The following is a 23,095-nucleotide window of genomic DNA, read 5'->3' on the forward strand; positions in this document are numbered from 1 at the left end:
AAATACAGATATCTGGTGCAAGAGCTTTGTATGGTGTACATACTATAAGTAATTTATACTGCAGTGTCCAGAATACAAAGGTTGGCACAACGCTTTTTAGGCCCCAGACCAAGGCAGATCACACCTCAGCTGAGGTGAATTTCCCTGCTGCCTGTGCTGTGATACCTTTGTGACTGGTGACATTTTAACGTGAGCTGCATGAAGTACATATACATCTTGTGCGAAATCTGAATTACCTATGGGATTAGACAGCTGTCACAACTATGCCATAAGGAGAAGCTCAAAGCTATATTTTCCTATGGATGTATGACTCTATATCTTCTTTTTTCTAGATATCTGTTGGGCACCTCCCCCAAAGTGCTGCTATGTTTCCATTGGCTGAGAACGGGCGGCCTGATCTGAAGCCGTGACATCACACGGGCCGTCCGCCTATCAGAAGACAGACTCAAGGAAAGGTTACTGTGGGGCATTTGACAAAATTAAACACAACCTAGAATCAGGATGCTGTGGGATGTGTCCTGAGACCTAGAACACACACGGAACGGTGACTGAGCCAAAAACAGCATGTGCTTTTTGTGATCCCTCAGAAAACATTTTTTAACCAATTATTGAAAACAAATAAGACTCATACTGAAACTAACACACCACTGTGGCTGTTGAAATAGCAGATTCTAAAAAAGGCTCTTTACAGGTGTGAAAGTATTGTGGGATGTTTTTCAGACAAAGGTGAAGTTAGTTACTGTAGATTTCTCAAAGAAGAAGACCTTCCCTGTTCCCCGGGCAATATCGATGGAAAAATAGCTGCAGACCCAAAGTAGTCTTTTCCACGGTTAACTTTTGAACGATTTTAATAATTTGATCCATATTCACTTTTGAGAGTGGAAATGTTTTGATTATAGTCACCTACTGTAATTTGCAGTACTGTACCTCCCACTGAGAAATGGATCACTGAAAACTTTAGGTAGAATTTCTTTGACTCATACATAGACTCATACTGCCCCCTGTTGTAAATTCTTCTGAAAGTTCTTTTCTTTCAGAGAAGCTCAGAGGTACAGTAATCTGACGTAGTGTGGCTACAGATCTTATGGGCAAGTAATCCACAAAGAAAGCATAATATCCATAAAATCTCTCAACAAACATGCAATAAATATACAATAAAGATGGTGTGATAATAAGGGGTCTACAAAAAAGTTTAGAAGTGCAACTGAATTTGTCTAGTATAGTGCCCTTCCAGACAAGGCTCTTCTGAGGACACAATGATATTGAGGCTTGTTATATTTTGGCTTGTGATTAGAATCTCCCCAAAACATTTCTAAGGGGAAGGAAAAATATGTTTTCCACATGATAGTTTAAAGGTTAAGCTGACATGACTTTGAAAATGAAGCTATTGGAAGACGATAATGGTAGCAAGGTAGGCTGATGGATAAGACATCCTTATCTAACTGCCAGACCATCAAGAGGAAAATCCACTAAAAACCTTGGAAGGACTTGAGAAAGACAAAACAGGGAAAAGCACAGATACCATGTAGTGGTGTGCTTTTTAAAAATACTTCAAATGATCCAGAGATTGTTTTTTTTTAACCAGAATGCCTTGACGAAAGGATATACATTGAGAAAAGAGATCCTTCATGGTCCATCAAAATGCTCTTCCACTGACCAGAGTGATCGCAGCAGCACTCACTGACTCTCTTTTCCAGACCTGCTCAGTCTGGGACACTCATATTAAATGTTTTGCTGCATCTCTGACCAAGTGTGTGAGACTCCTCCGTTTCCTTTCCGCACCCCTGCTAATTTCTATTTTAATTAAATGTTTTTTTTGTAAGGTACAACTATTTAGTCCACCTATGTTACGCCAAGTAACCTCATATTCAGTTCAGGGTTGCAGTGGTTCGGAGCTGATTCTGAGAAAGCAAAGGGCAGGATACACCCACGATAGGACACCAGTCCATCACATAGCATGCACACACACATACACACAAAGAACAATTCAGATTCACCAGTTTACCTGTTTAACAAAGAGAGCATAGGGGACACATGGGTAACTGGGTAAACATGGGTAAATGCTGCACAGACACTGCCAGATTCAATCCCGGAGCTGAGATGTGCCACCGCTCTGCATTGTGCCACAAACCAGTTTAGTCTTATTGCTTCACTGGGGTGAGAAAGCGATGGCGACGTTCAGCTGTAAATTGTGTAACCCTAGGACATGATGTCTGGGATCCACGGATTTAACTGAAAACACATTTTATTTCTGCACTCTGACGCTTTGCTGTATGTTGCATTTTAAAGAAGGAGAATTGTCTATGGGGGGCACAGTGGTGCAGCGGGTTGGACTGGGCCTTGCTCGCTGGTGGGTCTGGGGTTTGAGTCCTGCTTGGGGTGCTTTGTGACGGACTGGCGTCCCGTCCTGGGTGTGTCCCCTCCCCCTCCACCCTTACACCCTGGGTTGCCGGGTTAGGCTCTGGTTCCCCGCGAGCCCGTATGGGACAAGCAGTTCAGAAAGTGAGTGAGTGAGAATTGTCTATAGAAGAAATGCACAGTGCTGGTAAACTCAGAAAAGGGGCAATTCTGCTTTTCTCTCAGTTCGTATTGTAGCTTTGACAGTATTGCATGTTTCTTGCTGCTGAATTATTTCTCTGTTGGACACATATCTTTCACCCCAAGACATCACCTTCATGTTGCAGCACAGTTTTAAAATACAGCTACACCATTTTGTCAGCAGTTGCATTCCTGAGTTAGCAGAAGTGCAATAGTTTCATGTAAAAAAGCTTAGAAAGCAGTTCATGTTTTCAAATATTAGAGGCCTGATGGTCTGATGATTGCTCTTTATGACATGTATAATGCAAAAAAAATTATAATGTATGATGTGTGTAGTATCATATTGCAAGACAATACTGCTTTGAAACACTGCTGAGCAGATTCCGTTGTGGTTTTAGACCAGGCTGAAGGAAAATGCCATCTATGGTGTCCACTACTCATTGTTCGGAACTCTCAGGACAGCATTGCAGAAAGGACTGAAGCTATTTTAAAAACAAAGGATGGCCCTAAACCTTATTAATTAATGGATATTAATATATTATTTGCTGTTTCCAATATTTTTATAATTTCATACACTGTGCCTCTGTAGCCTCTGGTTTACAAAAATAATTAACATATTAACATTTAGAATGACAGGGTGGTACGTCAGCTTCTGCCCTGTGAATTCAGACGTGGGCTCAGTCTGTGTGGAGTTTGCATATTCTCCCTGGGTTTGGGTGGGATTCCCAAGATATGTTTCAGGGGAAATGATGACTAAATTGCTCTTAATGTCCATGCTGTATGCATGAGTGAATGAGTGTGCATGATTGTCCTGTCATGGAGTGTTGTTCTGTCTAGGGTGGACCTACTCAGGCTATGTATGACCCTGCACTGGATAAGAAGTTAGTTACAATGGATACATGAGATGGTTGGATAAAAACATCTGGTGTATGCGGTATAGCTATTAGAAAACAAACTTTCCAGGGGCTCGGATTAATCTGATGGCAGGAGACACGAAACCAGGGTGAATGCGTATGAAGTGTGTTCACCAATACAAAAGGTGCAGTTTTCACAGCTCCGTTGCTCGCTTAGTCTATTGCATTTGTACCAAGAGAAGCAGATAATTCGTTGAACTAACAGCACCCAAAATGTGCCCATGAAGAGCAGAGATAGCTCAACATGTCTGAAAAGAAGTGGCACGGTGGCACAGCGAGTAGTGTTGTTGTCTCACAGCACCTGCGTAGCCCCAGAGGGCATGGGTCCGATCCCCACTCAGTCTGTGTGGAAATTGCATGTTCTTCCGCAGCCCAAAAACATGCTCTTCAGGTTCACCCATAGCGTGTTCTGCTGATGTATGGATGAGTGACCCATTCTAAGTAATGCATCTAGCAGTGTAAGTCACTGCAGTGAATAAGGTATGTGGGCTGATAACACTACATAGAGTTCACCGAAGTTGCTTTGGAGAAAAGTACTAAATAAATGTGACAAGCTTGAGCCTCAGATAAAGGGGCCAGCCCTTAAATTTGTCTCAAATGTATAGACCAGCATTCTTTCGTTTTTGTCCCATTGCCTTCAATGTAGCAGCACATCTGTCTGGGGGATGATTGTTGAGGAATATCCCAAATTGACCTGAGTGGGGAGTCAACTCTGGGTTCATTTCAAAATCTAAAATCTTACTCAGCTGAAAGTCCTGCAAAAGCTCTCTGCTTAAGTGTTGCAATTGAAGTGCAATACAAAACTCAGACCTGGAGGAAACTGCTTTTTTCTCCTTGAGTTCATGTGGGTTTTCTCTCGGTGCAAAGGCATGTTTCAGGTAAACTTTTTACTCTGAACTGCTCAGTGTGAGTGAAAGACTTATACTACTCTATAAATGCATGAATGAATTCAGGGAGTTCAGGGTTTCTAGAACTGTTAAAAAGTCTAATACTGTTAGTACTAAGGCACTTTAGGCAAATGTTTGCTCAACAAATGTAAATTTCTTTAGAAATTACTGAAAATGTACATTTTCTTCCCTCTTACTATATGTAAACCTTTACTTGGAGCAAACTACCCAGAAAACTTGAGTAAATTTCCAAGCCAGAGTGTCAGCAGGCATTACAGGGCAGCTTAATGGCAGCACAATAACGGTGCTATTGTCTAATAAATGTTGTAGCAGAAGCAAAAAAAATCAATTAACCAGAGAGCTATACAGTTTGTACTGCACAAGAATGTTTTATTAAGGGAGTTTCTCCATTTTACAGCAGAGACAGTCGTGCGATGCAGAGGACATCGTGTGGTGACACTGAGAAACTACAGTTGGTCAAACAAACGGGACAATGGGAAATGTGGACTTCACAACTGAAGGATAAAGCAAAAAACTGATTCAGTTAAAGCATGTGTTTTCCCCATACAAAATGTGATACTTATAATCCAACTAAGTTTATTGTAATAATCCAAAATATCTTTTTATTCATAATTAAATTGTCCTTAAAATTCACCACAACAAGCTGTGCAACATTCCTGAGAAATTCTCAAAGATTTAACTCCCAATGTTGATGACTTAAAAATGTGAAAAGCAAGAAAAAAGGAGTAATCTTTACACACTGACTTTTCTATTACAACTTTAAAAAAAAAAAAAAAAAAAAAAAAAACATTTGGAATGGGAAAAAAATCATTTAAAAATTAAACAACTTGATACATTGGCTGTACTACAGTGAAAGTGTACCAAAGTATTTTTTTAAAAAAAAACTCATGAAGCTTCAGAAGCAATATTTACGCAGCCAAAAGAAACACTAAAATTTAAAGTAGGACACAAAATGTTTGAAAAAAATTAGTAACGGCGACCAAAGGCCCCACCCTGCATCCCGCTGCCTTGCATCATCTGGTTCTGTCGGTTCAAGGCCCCAGACAGGCCCTGTGAGGCTCCACCTTGCATGTAGCCACGACGACTGTTGAAGAAATGGTAGGGTCTTGTATTCATCAACCTTCCTTTTACACAGGTCAATGCAAAAACTCGACCACATCCAACGTACTTCGACACCTGACACGTACCTTGGCATTCCTCCCCTCCCCATGTGGCCCTGTCCAGGCATTCCTCGATCACCACCTGAAACATAGCTCACCATTTCAGCAGAACAGTAACAACAAAGTTGTGCATTTAATGTTTCTGTGAAACAGACACAATCAACAACCAAAACTGCTTATAACTGTGCATTTTACAAGGAAACAATCACAGAGCGAGGACAACCATTACAAAGCTGGTGTGTGTATATATTGTATATGAGCTTTCTGTCTGGGAGGTTGAGAAGCTCAAGAGGGTAATTAGTAAGGCGGTAAGAAAGTGGCTGGGAGTGCCACACTGTTTAAGTAGTGTAGCGCTGTATGGTAAGGGCATGCTGGACCTGTCGGTGATGAGTTTAGTTGAGGAGTACAAGTGTGCAAAAGTGGGTTTGGAGTTGACTCTAGCAGAGCTGAAAGATGGGTTTGTGAAAAGAGTGGTGTTGTCACTGAGGGTGGATAGGGGATGGAACTCCAGAGATGTGGCCAAAAGCGCAAAAGGTACACTCCAGCTGTCGGACGTTGTTTGGACACGTGCAGAGGGGGAAGGCAGGGTTTGGCTCTGGCCATGCGCGGCGGTTGTGGATTACTGCCCCGGAAGCAGACAAATGGCAGCTGGAGCATGAAGAGGAGGCGAGGCATGCGAAGGCAGTCGCACGAGTTAAGCAAGGTCAGTGGGCGAACTGGGAAAACGTGGAGAAGCCACACTGGCAAGATGTATGGGCTATGGAAGCAAGTGGCATTAAGTTCACTGTTGGAGCAACTTATGACGTGTTGCCAACACCACAGAATGTTAAGCAGTGGGCATGTGGTGATGGTGTGTGTGGCAGTGTGGCAACACTGAGGCACATTTTGTCAGGATGTAAGGTTAGCTTGGGGCAGGAGTACAATACTTGCCACCACGCTCAAGGTCTTAGATATTTAGCAGGTGTTTTTGAGAGCAAGTAGCAAGTGGTGAATTCTTTGCCTGTTTCCAGTATAGATAAAACTATTGGATTTGTGCGGGCAGAAAAGAGTAACGCTATGCAAGAGCAGACGTTCCTTGGTAGGTGGTGAAATGCACGGAATTGGAAGCTGCTGGCTGATGTGGGCAAACAGCTCCAGATACCGCAGGTCATTGCAGTTACTTCATTGTGTCCAGACATGGTGTTATATTCGGAGTGTGACCGAATTGTCTACTTTGTAGAGTTAACAGTGCCATTCGAGGACGCTACTGGGGAGGCATACAAGCAGAAACTGTTAAATGCAGATCTGGCGGGCTCATGTGAGGCTGGTAGAGGTAGGTGTTAGGGGGTTTGTGGCTAAATCAGCTATGTCATTGTTGGGGGAATTTGATGCACGAGGCTGCTACTTAAGGGTGGCAGTGAAGAAGCTGTCTGCAAATGCTGATAAGGCGAGTCAGTGGGTATGGTTGAGAAGAGAGCAAGGTAGTTGGAGTTACAAGGTGGAGGGAGGAATGTATTGGTGGTAAAATTAGTGGCAGGTGGCTAGTAATGGGAGGCAGCTAGTGTTAAAGGAGGCATGGCCTTGTTATTAGGTTAGTTTAAGTTTGTGGGGAGGTACATTTGCAGTTTTTGGTGGCAGGTATGGAGGTAATCTGAGATGGTTTGAGCTTGTAAAGGCGGTGCGTTTGAAGGTATGTATGGAGCTGTGGTTTAATTGAGGTAGTTGAGTTGGAGGAGTTGCAGTAGTTGTTGAGGGTGAAGGGCATCTAACATGTGGAGAGGGGTGGGTCTGGGATGCCAAACTGCACTGTTGAGCCTTCCGGAGGTGTGGGCCTAAATCAACGAAACAGCAGCGAAGGGAGGTGCCCACTTGACAACCTCAACGAAACATCGATGTTGGTACCCTGTGGCTGTGTTGGTTAGGAAGTTAAGCTTCTCTGTCTCAAGTCATGGAGATATATGTTGGCAATGCTGGATGTTGTTCTCTCTGACGTCATGGTGATGTTTGGTTGAACTGGGTTCTTGTGTTCAGCTGGTGTAATATATGTATGGGGTGTAACATCTTGTCCTGTGTATCTTGAGTGTATATAAAATCAAAGGCATTTCTTACTTTGCCAAGGTCTGTCCCCGTCCATTTTTCTCCCCGAGTCCCAGTCACGGCCATCTCTGTAAGTAAAAAAAAAACACCTGGACTGTATAACAATTTTGTATTGACAAAATGGTTACAGTTACTTATTACAGTTATGTTTCATTTCCAACAGACAACTTCACTTAAATTACAGTCATGCACTACCAAATAGTATACAATTACCTTTCACGGGGTCAGGGACAAAGGGCATGCAGAACCAATAATTGCTAATATACAAAAGTTTGGCGGAACAAAATGTCCATGCTCTATCGTCAACATGTTGAACAGATGGAATATTAAAACTTGTTCTCTGACCTTGGGTGAAGGCCCCGCTTGTCATATCCGCCCCACGTGTCTCGAGAATCCCTGCCATGCCTGTCACTGCGGTCAAAGTGCTATGTAGAACATGGACAATAGAGTGAACAATCACTAAAGGCTGAACCACAAACCCAACCTTTAAAACGCCTTTGTCTAAAACACACTTACCTGGCCATCTCGATCTCCCATCATTCCTCGTGATGCATCCCTCCTTGTGAAAGAAACAATGTGGCCGAATTAAGCATTATACACAATCAACAAAACAATTACCACTGAAAATATTTTACAAACTATTAATGTGTAAAATGAAGTCTTGAGGCAGAATCTAACTTTTGACAAAAATAACCCATATCAGATCTAACAAACCAGTTGTTGCTTTGGATCTGGACCAAAGAAAAGTACAATTTGCTGATAATTGTTTCCATAATGAAATGCCCAGTGTTTACAATTTCAGTAATTCACAGAGATACTTATTTTAGCCAAAGAACATAAAAGGATGGCACAGCAAGTAGCCTTCGGTGGGCTCACCACCTGCCGGAGAGACCGTAAGGGGCCGGTGCATTGTGATTTGGGCGGTGGTTGGGGCCGAGTGCCCGGCCGACCCAAACCTCGGGCGCCAACTCTGGTTTTTGGGACTTGGAATGTCACCTCACTGGCGGGGAAGGAGCCTGAGCTGGTGCGGGAACTTGAGAGATACCGTCTAGATATAGTCGGGCTCACTTCCACTCACAGCTTGGGTTCTGGAACCACTCTTCTCGATCGAGGGTGGACTCTCCACTATTCTGGCGTTGCCCAGGGTGAGAGGCGGCGGGCGGGTGGGGGCTTATTAATAGCCCCCCAGTTTAGCCGCCATGTGTTGGAGTCTACCCCGGTGAATGAGAGGGTCATCTCCCTGCGCCTTCGGGTCAGGGAACGGTCTCTCACTGTCGTTTGTGCTTATGCGCCTAGTGGCAGTGTAGAGTACCCGGCCTTCTTGGAGTCCCTGGAGGGCGTGCTGGAAAGCGCTCCCACTGGGGACTCTGTCGTTCTACTGGGGGACTTTAACGCCCACGTGGGCAGCGACAGTGACACCTGGAGGGGCGTGATTGGGAGGAACGGCCTCCCTGATCTGAACCCGAGCGGTGAGTTGTTATTGGATTTCTGTGCTAGTCACGGTTTATATCCATAATGAACACCATGCTCATGCATAAGAGTGTCCATCACTGCACTTGGCACCAGGACACCCTAGGTCGGAGGTCGATGATCGACTTTGTAGTCATTTCTTCTGACCTTCGGCCATATGTCTTGGACACTCGGGTGAAGAGAGGGGCTGAGCTGTCAACTGATCACCACCTGGTGGTGAGTTGGATTCGATGGCAGGGGAAAAAGCTGGACAGACCTGGCAGGCCCAAACGCATAGTGAGGGTCTGTTGGGAACGTTTGGCGGAGGCCCCTGTCAGAGAGGTCTTCAACTCCCACCTCCGACAGAACTTCAACCAGGTCCCGAGGGAGGTGGGGGACATCGAGTCTGAATGGACTATGTTCCACGCCTCCATTGTCAGGGTGGCGGTTCGGAGCTGCGGCCATAAGGTCTCCGGCGCCTGTCGCGGCGGCAATCCCCAAACACGGTGGTGGACACCGGAAGTAAGGGACGCCGTCAAGCTGAAGAAGGAGTTCTATCGGGCCTGGCTGGCTCATGGGACTCCTGAAGCAGCTGACAGGTACCGATGGGCCAAATGGAGCGCGGCTCTGGCAGTCGCCGCGGCAAAAACTCGGGCTTGGGAGGAGTTCGGTGAGGCCATGGAGGAAGACTTTCGGTCGGCCTCAAAGAGATTCTGGCAAACTCTCCGGCGACTCAGAGGGGGGAAGCAGTGTTGCACAAACACTGTTTACAGTGGAAGTGGTGCGCTGCTGACCTCAGCTGAGGATGTCCTCGGGCGGTGGAAGGGGTACTTTGAGGATCTCCTCAATCCCTCCGACACGCCTTCCGTAGAGGAAGCTGAGGCTGGGGACTTGGAGGGGGACTCGTCCATTACCCTGGCTGAAGTTGCTGAGGTGGTCAAAAAACTCCTCGGTGGCAAGGCTCCGGGGGTGGATGAGATTCGCCCCGAGTTTCTCAAGTCTCTGGATGTTGTGGGGCTGTCTTGGCTGACACGCCTCTGCAGCATCGCGTGGAGTTCGGGAACGGTGCCTCTGGACTGGCAGACCAGGGTGGTGGTCCCTCTTTTTAAGAAGGGGGACCGGAGATTGTGTTCCAACTACAGGGGGATCACACTCCTTAGCCTCCCTGGGAAAGTCTATGCCAGGGTACTGGAAAGGAAAATCCGACCGATAGTCGAACCTCGGATTCAAGAGGAGCAATGCGGTTTTCGCCCTGGCCGTGGAACACTGGACCAGCTCTATACCCTCACTAGGGTGCTGGAGGGTTCGTGGGAGTTTGCCCAACCAGTCCATGTGTTTTTGTGGACCTGGAGAAGGCATTCGACCGTGTCCCTCGTGGCATCCTATGGAGGTACTTTGGGATTATGGGGTTCGGGGCTCGCTGCTACGGGCTGTTCGTTCCCTGTATGACCGGAGCAGGAGCTTGGTTCGCATTGCCGGCAGTAAGTCAGACCTGTTCCCGGTGCATGTTGGACTCCGCCAGGGCTGCCCTTTGTCACCGATTCTGTTCATTATCTTCATGGACAGAATTTCTAGGCGCAGCCAGGGAACGGAGGGTGTCTGTTTTGCTGGCCGCGAGATCTCGTCTCTGCTTCTTGCGGACGATGTGGTCCTGTTGGCTTCATCAGGTCAAGACTTGCAGCGTGCACTGCGGAGGTTTGCAGCCGAGTGCGAAGCGGCGGGGATGAGAATCAGCACCTCCAAATCCGAGGCCATGGTTCTCAGTCGGAAAAAGGTGGATTGCCCCCTCTGGGTTAGGGGGGAGTTGCTCCCTCAAGTGGAGGAGTTTAAGTATCTCGGGGTCTTGTTCACGAGTGAGGGAAAAATGGAGCGGCAGGTTGACAGACGGATCGGTGCGGCGTCCGCAGTAATGCGGTCATTGTACCGGTCTGTTGTGGTGAAGAAGGAGCTGAGTCGTAAGGCGAAGCTCTCAATTTATCGGTTGATCTACGTTCCTACCCTCACCTATGGTCATGAACTCTGGATCATGACCGAAAGAATGAGATCGCGGATACAAGCGGCAGAAATGAGTTTCCTCCGCAGAGTGGCTGGGCGCACCCTTAGGGATAGGGTGAGGAGCTCAGTCACCCAGGAAGAGCTCGGAGTAGAGCCGCTGCTCCTCCGCATCGAGAGGAGCCAATTGAGGTGGCTCGGGCATCTGTTCCGGATGCCTCCTGGACGCCTCCCTGGGGAGGTGTTCCGGGCTTGTCCCACTGGGAGGAGGCCTCGGGGCAGACCCAGGACACGTTGGAGAGACTATGTCTCCCGGCTGGCCTGGGAACGCCTTGGGGTTTCCCCAGAGGAACTGGAGGAGGTGTGTGCGGGGAGAGGGAAGTCTGGAGGACTCTGCTCGGACTGCTGCCCCCGCGACCTGGCCCCGGAGGAAGATGGATGGATGGACAGCAAGTAGCACTACTGTCTCACAGGGCCTGGGTGGTGTGAGACGACGTGGGTTTGATTCCCGCTCAGTCTGGGTGCAGTTTGCATGTTTTCCCCGTGTCTGTGTGCGTTTCCTCTGGGTGCTCTGGTTTCCTCCCACAGTCCAAAGATATGCTGTTCAGGTTCACCTATAGTGTGTTCCACTGATGCATGGATGAGTGACCCATTGTAAGTAGTATCTAGCAGTGTAAGTCACCTTGGTGAATGAGGTGTGTGGGCTGACATACTACGCAGTGTTCACTGGAAGTAGCTTTCGAGAAAAGCATCTGCTAAATAAAGTAACGTAATGTAAAAGCAATATTACCAGAACTGAACCTGCAAACTTAAGGTTTTCAAAATTTTCCCATGACCATGGAGTACTCTATCATTGTCTTGGTGACAACATACCTGTCCATGAGGATATCGTCATGATAACGGCCACGGTCTCTGTGGTCAAAGTCCTGGTAGCGGTCCGGTCGTCCAAAATCTGATCGTCCATAGCGCTCATCCATCGCAAACCGCTTGTCATGCCAGTCATCCTTCCTAAAGAAGGATCAGTGTTATGGGGAGACTGCAGTACACAAAAGCAATGTGCAAAAGCAACCTGCGTGGCACCTGGGCACACACCTGCTGTCCATGTCATAGGGCCTCTTGAGGGGTCGACGGTCCTGCTCAAAGCGTAGCTGTTCCTGCTGCCGGCGCAACTCCTCACGTTCTCGGTGGATGCGCTCCTGCTCACGGCGGCGCTCATATTCTACACGCATGCGCTCCCGCTCGAGGAACTCCCGCTCCATTCGGTCTGCATCCAAACGCTGTTTTTCAACCTCCAGCCAGTTGCGCTTACGCATCAGGCGCTCACGCTCCTCCCTCTCTCGGAACAGGCGGATCCGCTCTCGCTCAGCACGGCTGTCCCGGTCTCGATCCCGTTCACTATCATCACAAGTCACGACAGCCACCGGTTTACTGAGGTACAATTACCCCATTCAAGCCAAAATGCTGATCTGACAATTTAAGTGGCCATTACCATTAATTATTCAGTATAAATGGATGTATTTGTTCCTCCCTGAGAATTTCTCACTTTATAACCCATTACAAAACAAGCTAATACAGCAGAACTTGTTTGGCTTAAATGAAGCATGATAAAACACTAAATAGGACATCAATACCACAAATGTGACTATGATACGTAAGCCTGCACCACATGTGTGGATAACTACCAAGAACGGTTATTAAATTAACTGTAGCTTTGGTTGCATTAGTTGGCTACTGTACAGCATCGTGAAAAATGCAACATAAACTCATCCAGTAATCTGCTGTTCTTACTCCTAGGATACGACATAAATAACTTGGAATACAACTAGAAATACTGAGTTTCTAAACATTTGTGCTGATAAAAGAAAAGCATTCTTAGAATGATAATGGGATACACAATATGATTAAGCTCAATAAACAAAGTGTTTATGTAATCTGGCTAAAGAAATAAAGACAATTCCCTATCTTTCACTCAGGTCTTTCAAACTGGTGGGAAACTTTTAACTTGTTAACACCTACTAATGAGCAGCAGGGTGCAAATATCAGTCCTAATGGGTTTCTACAGCAGAAGGGTAAACGTTTGGGCGCTCTGGTGTCCTTACCCAGAGTGCCTTCGTCGTTCCACTTCTCGGATCTCACGCTCCCTCTGCCTCTGGCGCTCTCGTTCTCGTTGCTCCTTTATCTGGTCAAAGGAAAGGATGTCTTTCTTCTCCTTGCTGGGAGATTTACGGTCTCGGCTCTTTGTGCTCTGTGGGAGAGAAGAATCAAAAATGTTGCTTTCCAGAAGCATGTTTAATAAACCCTGTCAACTGCGTCGATGACAGTGAACCTACTCGCTCTTTGCTTTTTGTCTTGACACTGATGACAGGTTCTCCCTTGGATTTATCCATGACTACTGTCCTTTCTGCCCCACGCGCTGAAACACACAACAGAAGAATGAGGAACTCCATAAGTGAATTGTGTACATCACAAGTCTTTGTCCAGAGCAACATCTGACAAACTGCTAAAGGTATACAGGCAAACTGGAGAAACACAACCTATATTTTCATCTCTAACCTAATTGCAGTTCTGATCTCATTATCATATTCCATTTGATTCAGCCCAACAAGGGTCCTGTTAGAGATATTGTTTTTGTGTTATTTACTACACTTCCCATGCTAAAAACAAAAATGCTCCTCTGAAACTCCCCTGCAGAGAAGCCAGTCAGGTTAATACTGAAGGCAAACTTCCTTATACTTTTTGACATGAAATGTCAGAAGTATTACACTGGGACAACTGCAAAACAATAGCATTTGAAATCAGCTGTAACTACTCAACAACCATAATTAAAAGCCCAGCACAGTTCAGTGTTTGTAGACATCATACCTTTGCCATCCTTTGCTGCTTCTGCAGCTTCTGACTTTTCATCCTTGTTGGCATCAGACCTTTACAAATTCACAAGAGACAAAATTAAGATGCAAATACTCAATGGATGAAATGTATCTGATTTTAGTGTGACTGAATTTAAACATGCGACTCACTTTTCTGACTTGGATTCTGAAGAGTGGCGCCTGTCATTGGCAGACTTTTTGGCTTCACTTTTCTCAGGAGGCTTCTTTCCAGCAGGTTCATTTTTAACCTGGAATTAATTAAACCAATAAAACTCGTACATGTAAGAAACTCAAAGGCACAAAGCCCCCTGAAGCTTGAGTGAGTAGACTTTTTAAAATAAGGACCCATTCATTTAACCCCAAAAGAGCAGCATATCTCCTCACCCTCTCCACTGAAATCATTCGCCCATGCAGCTCCGTCCTATGTAGGTGACTAATACACTTGGTGGCTTCCTCAGTAGAGCACATGGTGACAAATCCATAGCAACGTGCTCCTGGACTCTTAGCATTTGTCACGACTTTGGCTCCCACAACCTGGTAAGTAATTACAAGTTCAAAGTGTGACAGAAGCATATTCTCCTAAATGGTCAGAAAGGGCAACCAATGAAAAAACTGCTTATTAAAAGGTGCACAGCAAAATGACGAATATATATGAAATATCGGTTTTCTCTGCCACAGGCTGTAGAATGAGTGGATAGTATTCTATATCTCTACAATAATGTCAGTAATTTGGGCTTGAGGGTCTACACCCCTTCATATCTTTAAAGAATTAACACATTCAAGGATCAAAATCAACCCACCTTTCCGTATTTGCTGAACAAGTTCTTCAGATCAGTCGCTCTGGTGGTTGAGGACAATCCACTAACCCATAAATTCCTTCCACTATTGGCTGCAGTAGTACTTGCTGGAGCTTTTGACAAGACAAATAAAAACTTAATACAGCGAGATCAGATCTTGGAGAGACCAAATAAGTGCTACAGGAGCCACTTCTCCCCTTCACCAGACAACATTAAAAGCAAAAATAAAATAGAACAACTATGTATGGTGGCATACAGATGGCTATATCTACTAGCAGAAAAACAGAGGCATCCATCCATTTACAAAATTAATCTGCTCCTGAAAAAGGAGCAATTGAAATTTCGGTTACAGATAACCTGTTTCCCATTATTTTAAATGGGAAAAATGTGTTCCAAGCTCAAACCATCAATCCCATTGCAATAACGGCTTGGCCTGAGCAGGGTCACTGTGATACGGAGTCTATCCCGGAAGCATCAGACACAAGGAGGAGAGGAGTACACGCTGGGCAAGATCCATCGCAGAATAGCCACAGATAGACACAGAATCACTCGCCCATTAAGGGCAGTTTTAAATCACCACTTCACCTGAACCGCATGTCTTTGGACTGTGACAGGAAACTGACACTGACATGAGAAGAATATGTGAACTCCACACTCACATTCTTGCACTAGGGTGGCACAGCGAGGAACGCTGCTGTCTCACAGCGCCTGGGTGGTGCGAGAGAACGTGGATTTGATCCCTGCTCAGTTTGTGTGGAGTTTGCATGTTCTCCCCATGTCTGCGTGGGTTTCCTCTGGGTGCTCCAGTTTCTTCCCACAGTCCAAAGACATGCTGTTCAGGTTCCCCCGTAGTGTATGAGTGTGTCAGAGTGAGTGTGTTTCACTGATACAAGGATGAGTAACCCCTTGTAAGTACTGTATCTAGTAGTGTAGTGATCTTGGTAAATAAGATGTGTGGGCTAGTAACGCTACATAGTATCCGTTGTAAGTCGCTTTGGACAAAAGCGTCTGCCAAGTGAATAAATGTAAATGCACTACGCAGTACCACCCATGCTGGACAAATCCTAAATTAATTTGTTAAAACATCAAAGGAAAACACCTACAACTATCAACCCATGACTTCAGCAGAATATAAAACAAATTTACATTTGTTTATTTAGCAGTCACTTTTCTCCAAAGCATCATGTGTGAAAACATGTTATAGACCCGTTAGCTTTGCTGTCCTGCTATCAGACCATACTGGGAAAATCCAAAGAAGTCCTGTCGCTGATTAAAATTCCAGGGCTGAACTAGCTGTTCCAGGGTAATTCCAGGTTCTCCACAGCATGAGCAATAAACCAAGTAGGGATCACTGAACTTATTGTGAACAACTTTCTGCTCCTAAAATGCATATACTGCATTTATAAGGTGCATATATTTTTTGGACATGCTTTGGATAAATTTCATTATACTGATTTTTTATTTCATAAATCGCAAGTCTGGTATCAAATGCCAAGAGCTATTATACTGAAATGCCAGATAAAGAGTTTGTAAATCAAGGGATGCTTGTACTCTGCCCAACAAGTATGGACTGACCTATGCTAGCTTAAGTTCTTTTCTAGCAGAATGGCACAATTTCAGTAAAATGTTGGAAGCCAATTTACTATATTACAGGGCAGGGCCATTTAGTTCTAGCTATCTGAATATAACAGTATTATCAGAAATGAAGAACTATGCAATGGAGAAGACAAATGAGGTATATAAAATGGTAAATAAAAAACTGGTAAATCAAATGCATGCTAGCAGCCACGAACAGGCTTGTCAAAGTGAATTAAAAAACCACACTAACCTTTTTCATCTTTTGATTCAGGCTTATTACCTTTTTCCTCATCCGTGCTAAAGAAAGAAAAAAATATATATATTCAGAATTTCAAAGTGTTAATCTTCTGGGTGTGACTTATTTCAAAGCGAAACAACTTACCTTGCACACAGCACTAGAAATCTAAACTATGAGTTCATCCTGTGTACGCCAAGTCAGAAACACCTGACAAACAGCACTGATGAGCAAAATGCTAGGCTGCCATCTTTAATGGCCCAGGAAACTTCCATTAAATCATATGGAAGAAAGGGAAATAAGGATGGTAGAATGAAATCAAAAATTAAAAAAAGAAAAAAAAGAAAAAAAAGAAAAAAAAAAAAAAAAAAACTTGAGACAAAATGTGCAGACCACTTTACCTCCAAAGCGCACCAAGCTCGTAAACAAAGGAGCCAATATAACAAAAACAGCCATTGTTCTAGTAGACAGAAAACAACAAACCTCTTTTTCTGATCATCACCCTCAACAGAAGGGGACTCTTTCGCTGCCGTTGATTCCCCAGCACCCTCTTCTGTCTTCTTTCCATCTTCCTCATTCTCTGGTTTTGACTTGATTTCTGATTCAACAGCGCATTTGCTTTCATTCGAACCCTGCTCATTTAAACTAGCAGCCTGAGTGCACGCATTGTCCGAGTCCATAACGTCCTCCTGGGCCTCTTGCTTGCCCTGGTCTTTTGATTTTTCATTGCTTTCATTCAATTCGCTCTTTTCCAGTTCGCTAGTCGACGCTTCACTCTCCAAATTGAGGGCATCATCAGCTTTAGCAGCGACGGACACACGGTCTTCCTCCGGCATGTTTAGAGAACCCTCGACGGCAGTTGGATCTTCTTCAGATGGCTGTTCCAGGCGTTCTTCTTTAAGCGGCTCAGATTTACAAGACCCGGCTATTTTCTCATTTTCTACGGATTTAATAGGAATAAAATGGCACAGAGTTTAATTACTTCTGAAACACAGCAAGCATCAACGTGGAACTGGCAAGGGCTGGATCAGGACGTGACCCTTTGCTTTCCCCTTTTATACATCAATACAAAATATGAACACTTAAGAGACTGGAAAAACCAAAGATAAACCAAGAGATAAGTTTTTAATGTCTGAAAACATCCGAACGTTTCAACTCTTTTTCCCACATTTCACCTGTTCCAAGGCAGGGAGGGGTGCTGTTCAGAAGAAAGCTGAAAGACCAGCACATGGCTTCAGAAAAAGTCCATCTTCATGCCATTTCAGCCTTCCTGAGTCTCCATGACATAGGAAGTGATCGATTGGGACTCTGCCTTAATAGGAAATTCAGAACTCCTTTGGTGTTGTATACAAGTAGTCCATTAAGGGTTATCTCCAAGGTGTACATGACATTAATCGAATCCTAAAATGTGCTTTTGTGCCTTTTTCCGTTAATTTTTCATTTGCTGGGAGTCCGATTCTTCTCTTCAACTTCTTAATCTTCTTTTGTGGCAACCTAAAAACACTGCACATCATCTGAAACACCTAAAGTGAGGACCTTATTCAGGTGGTACCAAACAAACCGTTTAAATTACTGGCCATGTGTTAAGACTCGAATGAACACCACATTTCACACAATTCAGACTGAGAAATGTGCACTCAGTGCGGATAAAGCCAAATATTGCCAAATACTGGTCAATGATATCAGTCACGACTAACACAAAGCCAGTAATTCTCTTTGGATTTCCAGTCTCCCAGACTCCGACGAGAGGGAAGGAAAAAAAAAAAAAAAAAAAAAAAAAAAAAAAAAAGAAAGATCGACACCAAACTCAAATAACTCTCTTATTAAGCTAAGACTGATGTGAAAGGCTGTGTGTCCAGATGTATTTTTAACAGTACCTCTTTCATCTTTTAGGTCTTCACACTCCTGCTCCAGCTCCTAAAAAAGGGAAGACACTTTATAATTTGAACAGCACCGAAGTAATCTATCAGATCTGGTGTCACACCAGACCAAAATATTTAGTCTGTCACGGCAAGCAGTGAATATAAAATTGAAAAGGCATTAAAGCAACTAGCAGCATGTCAAACCACACTTACATTGCCACAATGTTACTGTGACACCTGACTTTTTGCCTGCCCTGCCCCAATTTTCTACTTTGTTGACTTAGAAGTTACCACACCAGCTAAAACCAACTTTATGAGAAAACCTGTTATGCTTTAAATGTTTAAATAAATATTCTACCTACTAAAAAAACAATGGGAAAATATTAGCACAAGCGACAATATGAATGTAAGAGAAATTTCCATGGCAAAATACCTCATTAGATGGGCACTTTAAATCATCATCTTGAGCGTCAAGGTCAACACCTTCAGTGTCCATAATCTGTTTTTGGGAAATTTAAAAACTGTTTAGGCAGTTTTGTGACAACTTGTTACACAGGATGCTTAATAAGTGTAAATCATGGGCAGGGACATTTTCTACAATGATAATAATATAGAGCTGAAAGTTACAACCCACAAGGTATCGCTAAAACTATGAATGTAGAAGAGGTACCAGTAACTGTACAACAAAACATACCTTGGTCAAGTGTTAAGTACAACATAACTAACAAGTAATAAAATTCATAACATATGGTATCCCATACAATTTAACAGTATTTATTTCAGATTTGAAAAGGCAGTTCTCACCTCCTCGAGCTTGACTCCAGACAATGGGTCAGGAGAGCCAGAATCTTCTGTATTATCATTAGTGGGCTCCTCCTCTTGTGATGCCTCAGTGTTGCCTTCATTAGACAGTGAGTCCAGGATATCATCTGCATCATACTCCTCACAGTCTGCTGGAATCCCATTGTCAATCTCTGCTTCATCCAGCACACTCATGTCCATGATGTCCATCTCATTAAGACTATCCAGGTTCAACTCAGGGTCCTCCTGAGAGAAGAAGCTTTTGTTAGGTTCTGCCAACTTCTGGTTTCTTGTCAATGCCTTTCCCCAAGCATATTATTAGACAAAGCCAGTGAGCATTTGTAGCGAAGCCCTAAATTGTCATATTCCATCATGACTTGCTCACCTGTCCATCTCCAGAATCCTCTTCAATAGTGCAGTCTTCAGAGCCATCGTTCTCCTGTCTTTTACCTACACAGAAATTCAGAGAACTGAAAACTGCAAACATTGACATGAGACTTGCTTGCCATCATAAACAACATTTCATACTACCTGAAACTTTTTAGTTAAGATCTGAATATTCTAAAAATCTTCTTGTGTCATCAGTTCTACCTTTAGCAGTGCGCTTTGGTGTCTTCTTAGGGGCTGTATCCAGAAAAACTACTACTTCATCAGGATTTCCACCTTCTTCTTCAATTGCCTATGACAGATATGCAACACTCCTTCAATATTTCATATATAACCAAAGAAAGAAAGAAATAAAAGAGAAACATTTCGAAGACATTTTCTATGCCCATAAGACATCAACATACTGATTTGTGGACTGAAAGGGTCTAACTGCTAGAAGATGAAGGTGACATTTTCATTTGGATTGTTGAAACTGGTAACGCTTTGTTTAGGTTTTCAGTGGCCTATCCCTAGCCCTGTTTCTCCCATAAACCTTATTTTTAGTGCATGATTTTCCATAACATATGGCTTTACAGTAAAGTACCTACTATGTAACAGCAGCAATGACTATTCTATCTGAGCCCTGATGTTTGGTTGTTCACATCTAACAAAAACTGCTCTATTTCCGTATAACAGCATCAGCTGGCTGCACTGCCACGAGGTACCCATATTTCTTACTGAACATTTATTCATTTAGCTGACACTTTTCTCCAAAGTGACCTTCAATGTTAAGCTAGTGATGTATACAGCTGGGAAACTATTTAACAGAGCAATGTAGGAGTAAGTACCTTGCTTAAGGGCACTACATCAGGTCAGATTCAAACCTGGAACCTCTGGATCCAAAGGCATCAACTCTAACGACAATGCCAGCTGTTCCCAGGATAAGGAGTCAGTGTGCCCACATCTTTATAATAAGTTAGTTTTTAAAAAATGGAAAGCAAGCAAGAGTGAGTATTGTGGAAGTGTACAGAAGAAAAAGCTCAAGAAAAATTTCAATACATTTTGCTATGTTGGTATATAACATTAATAACTGGTGAAATCGGTGAAAAAACCAAGCCCTACTACACAATGCAGCATTTATGCATGTTAACTGATTTCTTTTTGGTTTTATATAATACAGTATAATACAGGATTTTTGTTTTGTTTTTTTTTTTTTTAACTGATGAGGTTGTTGAAAATGAACCTCATCTTAAATCGAAGACTATGTATAGAAATATGACTATGGTGACATTTTAAAGCCAAACCTTACAGAAGACAACACTAAGATGGTAAAATGTTATATTTTCATTTACACCTATATTTGTAGAAAGTTTCTTTCTCACAGTTGTAGTATGTTTTTTGTCTACGTGGCAAGCATTTATTTGCTGGCCCTTCCAAGAGTTACCATTCAGGAGTGCACATGAATATATATAATATGTAGCAGTCATGTATTGGGCTCAGTTGTTGGAATTGCCCCTCATCGACTATTAATTGTTCAGTGGACAGCATAGTGTTAGTGCTGTCATCTAAAGGTCCTCGGCTTGAATCCCACTTCTTCTGCAGCAACCTTGAGCTAAATAATTTCCCTGAATTTGTTACAATACCCTACTGAAAAGATGTGTAAGTAAAGTTGATTATGTAACAACGTAAGCTGCCTTGAACCAAAATGTCACTTAAATAATAACAGTATAAATTGTAACAAAGGCCCTAAATGAAACCTTGATCAGTAACACCTTGACATGAACCCAACATTGAGTGAAAAAAAGGAAAAAAAAAAAAAAAAAAAACGTTCATTTGTATCTGCCATGAGCCTAGCTGATAAAATTTATGTCAAAATGCAGAAGGATCACAAGTAGTAAAGTCATTAAGACTGGCCTTATAAATATCAATGAACTGACAAGGGGATTGTATAAGAGGAGTGATACAGTTATCGATTAATTTTCTGTCTGCACATTTTTAACCACAAACCACCACCCATCATCACCAAGGACCTTGGTCCAGCTATTTTGGAGTAAATTAAGGTCCATGACAGATCTTCCTTCTACTGGTAACACAATGTTTTATGTTCATGTTGTTCTAATGACGTTTTCGTGACCAGCCAGTTTAGTTTTGTACAGTAGGTATTATGAATAACGTTACCGTTCGTTGTTGTATGTATGACGGTACGTCTAATAATTTGCTTGAACTAAATTTAAAAATTCCGAATACCCGTTTTGGACTTAGCCACGATATTACAATAAACAGTGAAAGAACACAGCGCTGCTGCATCCTAAGTAAGTAGTACTCTGTGTCTGTACAGTACTGAGTCGGTGTAAACACTGATGATTCATTCTAATAATCTTATTTCCCTCCCTCAACTGCTGGCTTTGCAACTGCCACCGTGTAACCTTCAACTTGCGTATGCCCTACGGTATGGCTGAGTCTGGAGCCCAAGTTCTCAACTACTTAGACCAGCTAGTCAAAATAAGTGAGTGAGTACGTGTGGAGTAAATCGTGCCTGCTGTCCAGGCATGCATGCATGCATGCATGCATCATGCGGCGCTAAGCTAGGTTAACTGACTAGCCCACACTAGTGACTATGCCACCTTTTTTTTACCACCACGTTTACCTTAGAAATTACAATACTCCATTGCTAATATAAAGCACAAGTTTTTTTGTGTTTTTTTTTTTTATTATTTAAACGGCACAGTGCAGCCAGATACCTTTTTCAGCCTCTCCGACAGCATACTCTTATTACCGCTCGCGTCGAGGTTTCGCCGTTTCAATTCGGCTTTCAGGTCAATAACTCTTAGTTCGGAGAGTTTACGAACTCCTGCTCCCTCTGGAATTTCCATTGAAATCGTATCCGATGCAGACGAGCTCTCAGTCATGCTTACGGTCAGATAAATGTTAGTTTATCGCCCGTAAATTTGCTGTTTCGTAAGAGGAAAAAAAAGACCGGGACAAAATGGCGGTCTCCGGCAACTAATGGCAGCGAGCTGCAAACCGGAAATACACCATGTACACGGCGAGCGCGGGAACCTCTCAGTGCGCCTGCGCAGAGCTACACTTCCCTGCCTTACTTCCTCTTCATCCCGAGTTTTGTAAATGTTGGCGCTGGACATGTTTACCTTCAAGAAAATTATATTTAAACTATCGGGGTATGGAGAGTAGAATTTTGCCACGTCAAACGCAGCAAGGTTTCACAGAAACTTGAAACAGGTTTACTTTAAAGTTTATAGATGATTTGACTGTGTTTTCATATGGAATTGAAGACTTCTTCTTCTTGTGCTCTGTGTGTGTGCAACACAACGAAATTAGATAGTGGTACTCCCTGAGTTCTTTAGACAACAATATAAAACACACACAAATAGAAATAGAAAATTAAACAGTTTAAGCAGATTATACAGTAAGTAAATGGATAACACACTGTAAAATCCAGGGCAGTGTTCAGTCGTTTCACAGCGAGTCAGTGGGGAAGAAGCTGTTTTTCATTCTTGTGGTGTGTGAGTGAATTGTCCTGGATCGCCTGCC

The 23,095-nt window shown here is 43.5% G+C and overlaps 1 protein-coding gene across 1 annotated transcript; it reads right to left on the reverse strand.

The window, feature by feature from the left end:
- Positions 1 to 5,158: 5,158 nt before the first annotated feature.
- Positions 5,159 to 22,536, reverse strand: safb (scaffold attachment factor B). Its single transcript, XM_018728326.2, has 21 exons — positions 22,285 to 22,536; positions 19,769 to 19,856; positions 19,563 to 19,627; positions 19,181 to 19,423; positions 18,810 to 18,875; positions 18,392 to 18,431; positions 16,998 to 17,454; positions 16,530 to 16,576; positions 14,705 to 14,814; positions 14,289 to 14,438; positions 14,055 to 14,152; positions 13,900 to 13,958; positions 13,368 to 13,450; positions 13,137 to 13,282; positions 12,130 to 12,432; positions 11,911 to 12,045; positions 8,113 to 8,155; positions 7,942 to 8,021; positions 7,609 to 7,664; positions 5,548 to 5,602; positions 5,159 to 5,444 (listed from the first exon to the last, which is right to left on the reverse strand). Exons 1-21 carry the CDS (start codon positions 22,450 to 22,452, stop codon positions 5,327 to 5,329), a joined length of 2,610 nt encoding a protein of 869 aa, XP_018583842.2. The 5' UTR covers positions 22,453 to 22,536; the 3' UTR covers positions 5,159 to 5,326.
- Between the last annotated feature and the right edge of the window lie 559 nt (positions 22,537 to 23,095).

Source organism: Scleropages formosus, chromosome 9, assembly GCF_900964775.1.
Source record: "Scleropages formosus chromosome 9, fSclFor1.1, whole genome shotgun sequence".
In the NCBI taxonomy this organism is placed as follows: Eukaryota; Metazoa; Chordata; class Actinopteri; order Osteoglossiformes; family Osteoglossidae; genus Scleropages; species Scleropages formosus.

Bases quoted from the DNA above. Each gene is read 5' to 3' on its own strand.
- safb (XM_018728326.2), bottom strand. From the start codon at position 22,452: ATGACTGAGAGCTCGTCTGCATCGGATACGATTTCAATGGAAATTCCA. The intron at 14,439-14,704 runs GTGGGTTGATTT...ATTACTTACCAG, and splicing joins TGTTCAGCAAATACGGAAAG to GTTGTGGGAGCCAAAGTCGT. The intron at 5,603-7,608 runs GTAAGAAATGCC...GCTATGTTTCAG, and splicing joins CGGGGACAGACCTTGGCAAA to GTGGTGATCGAGGAATGCCT.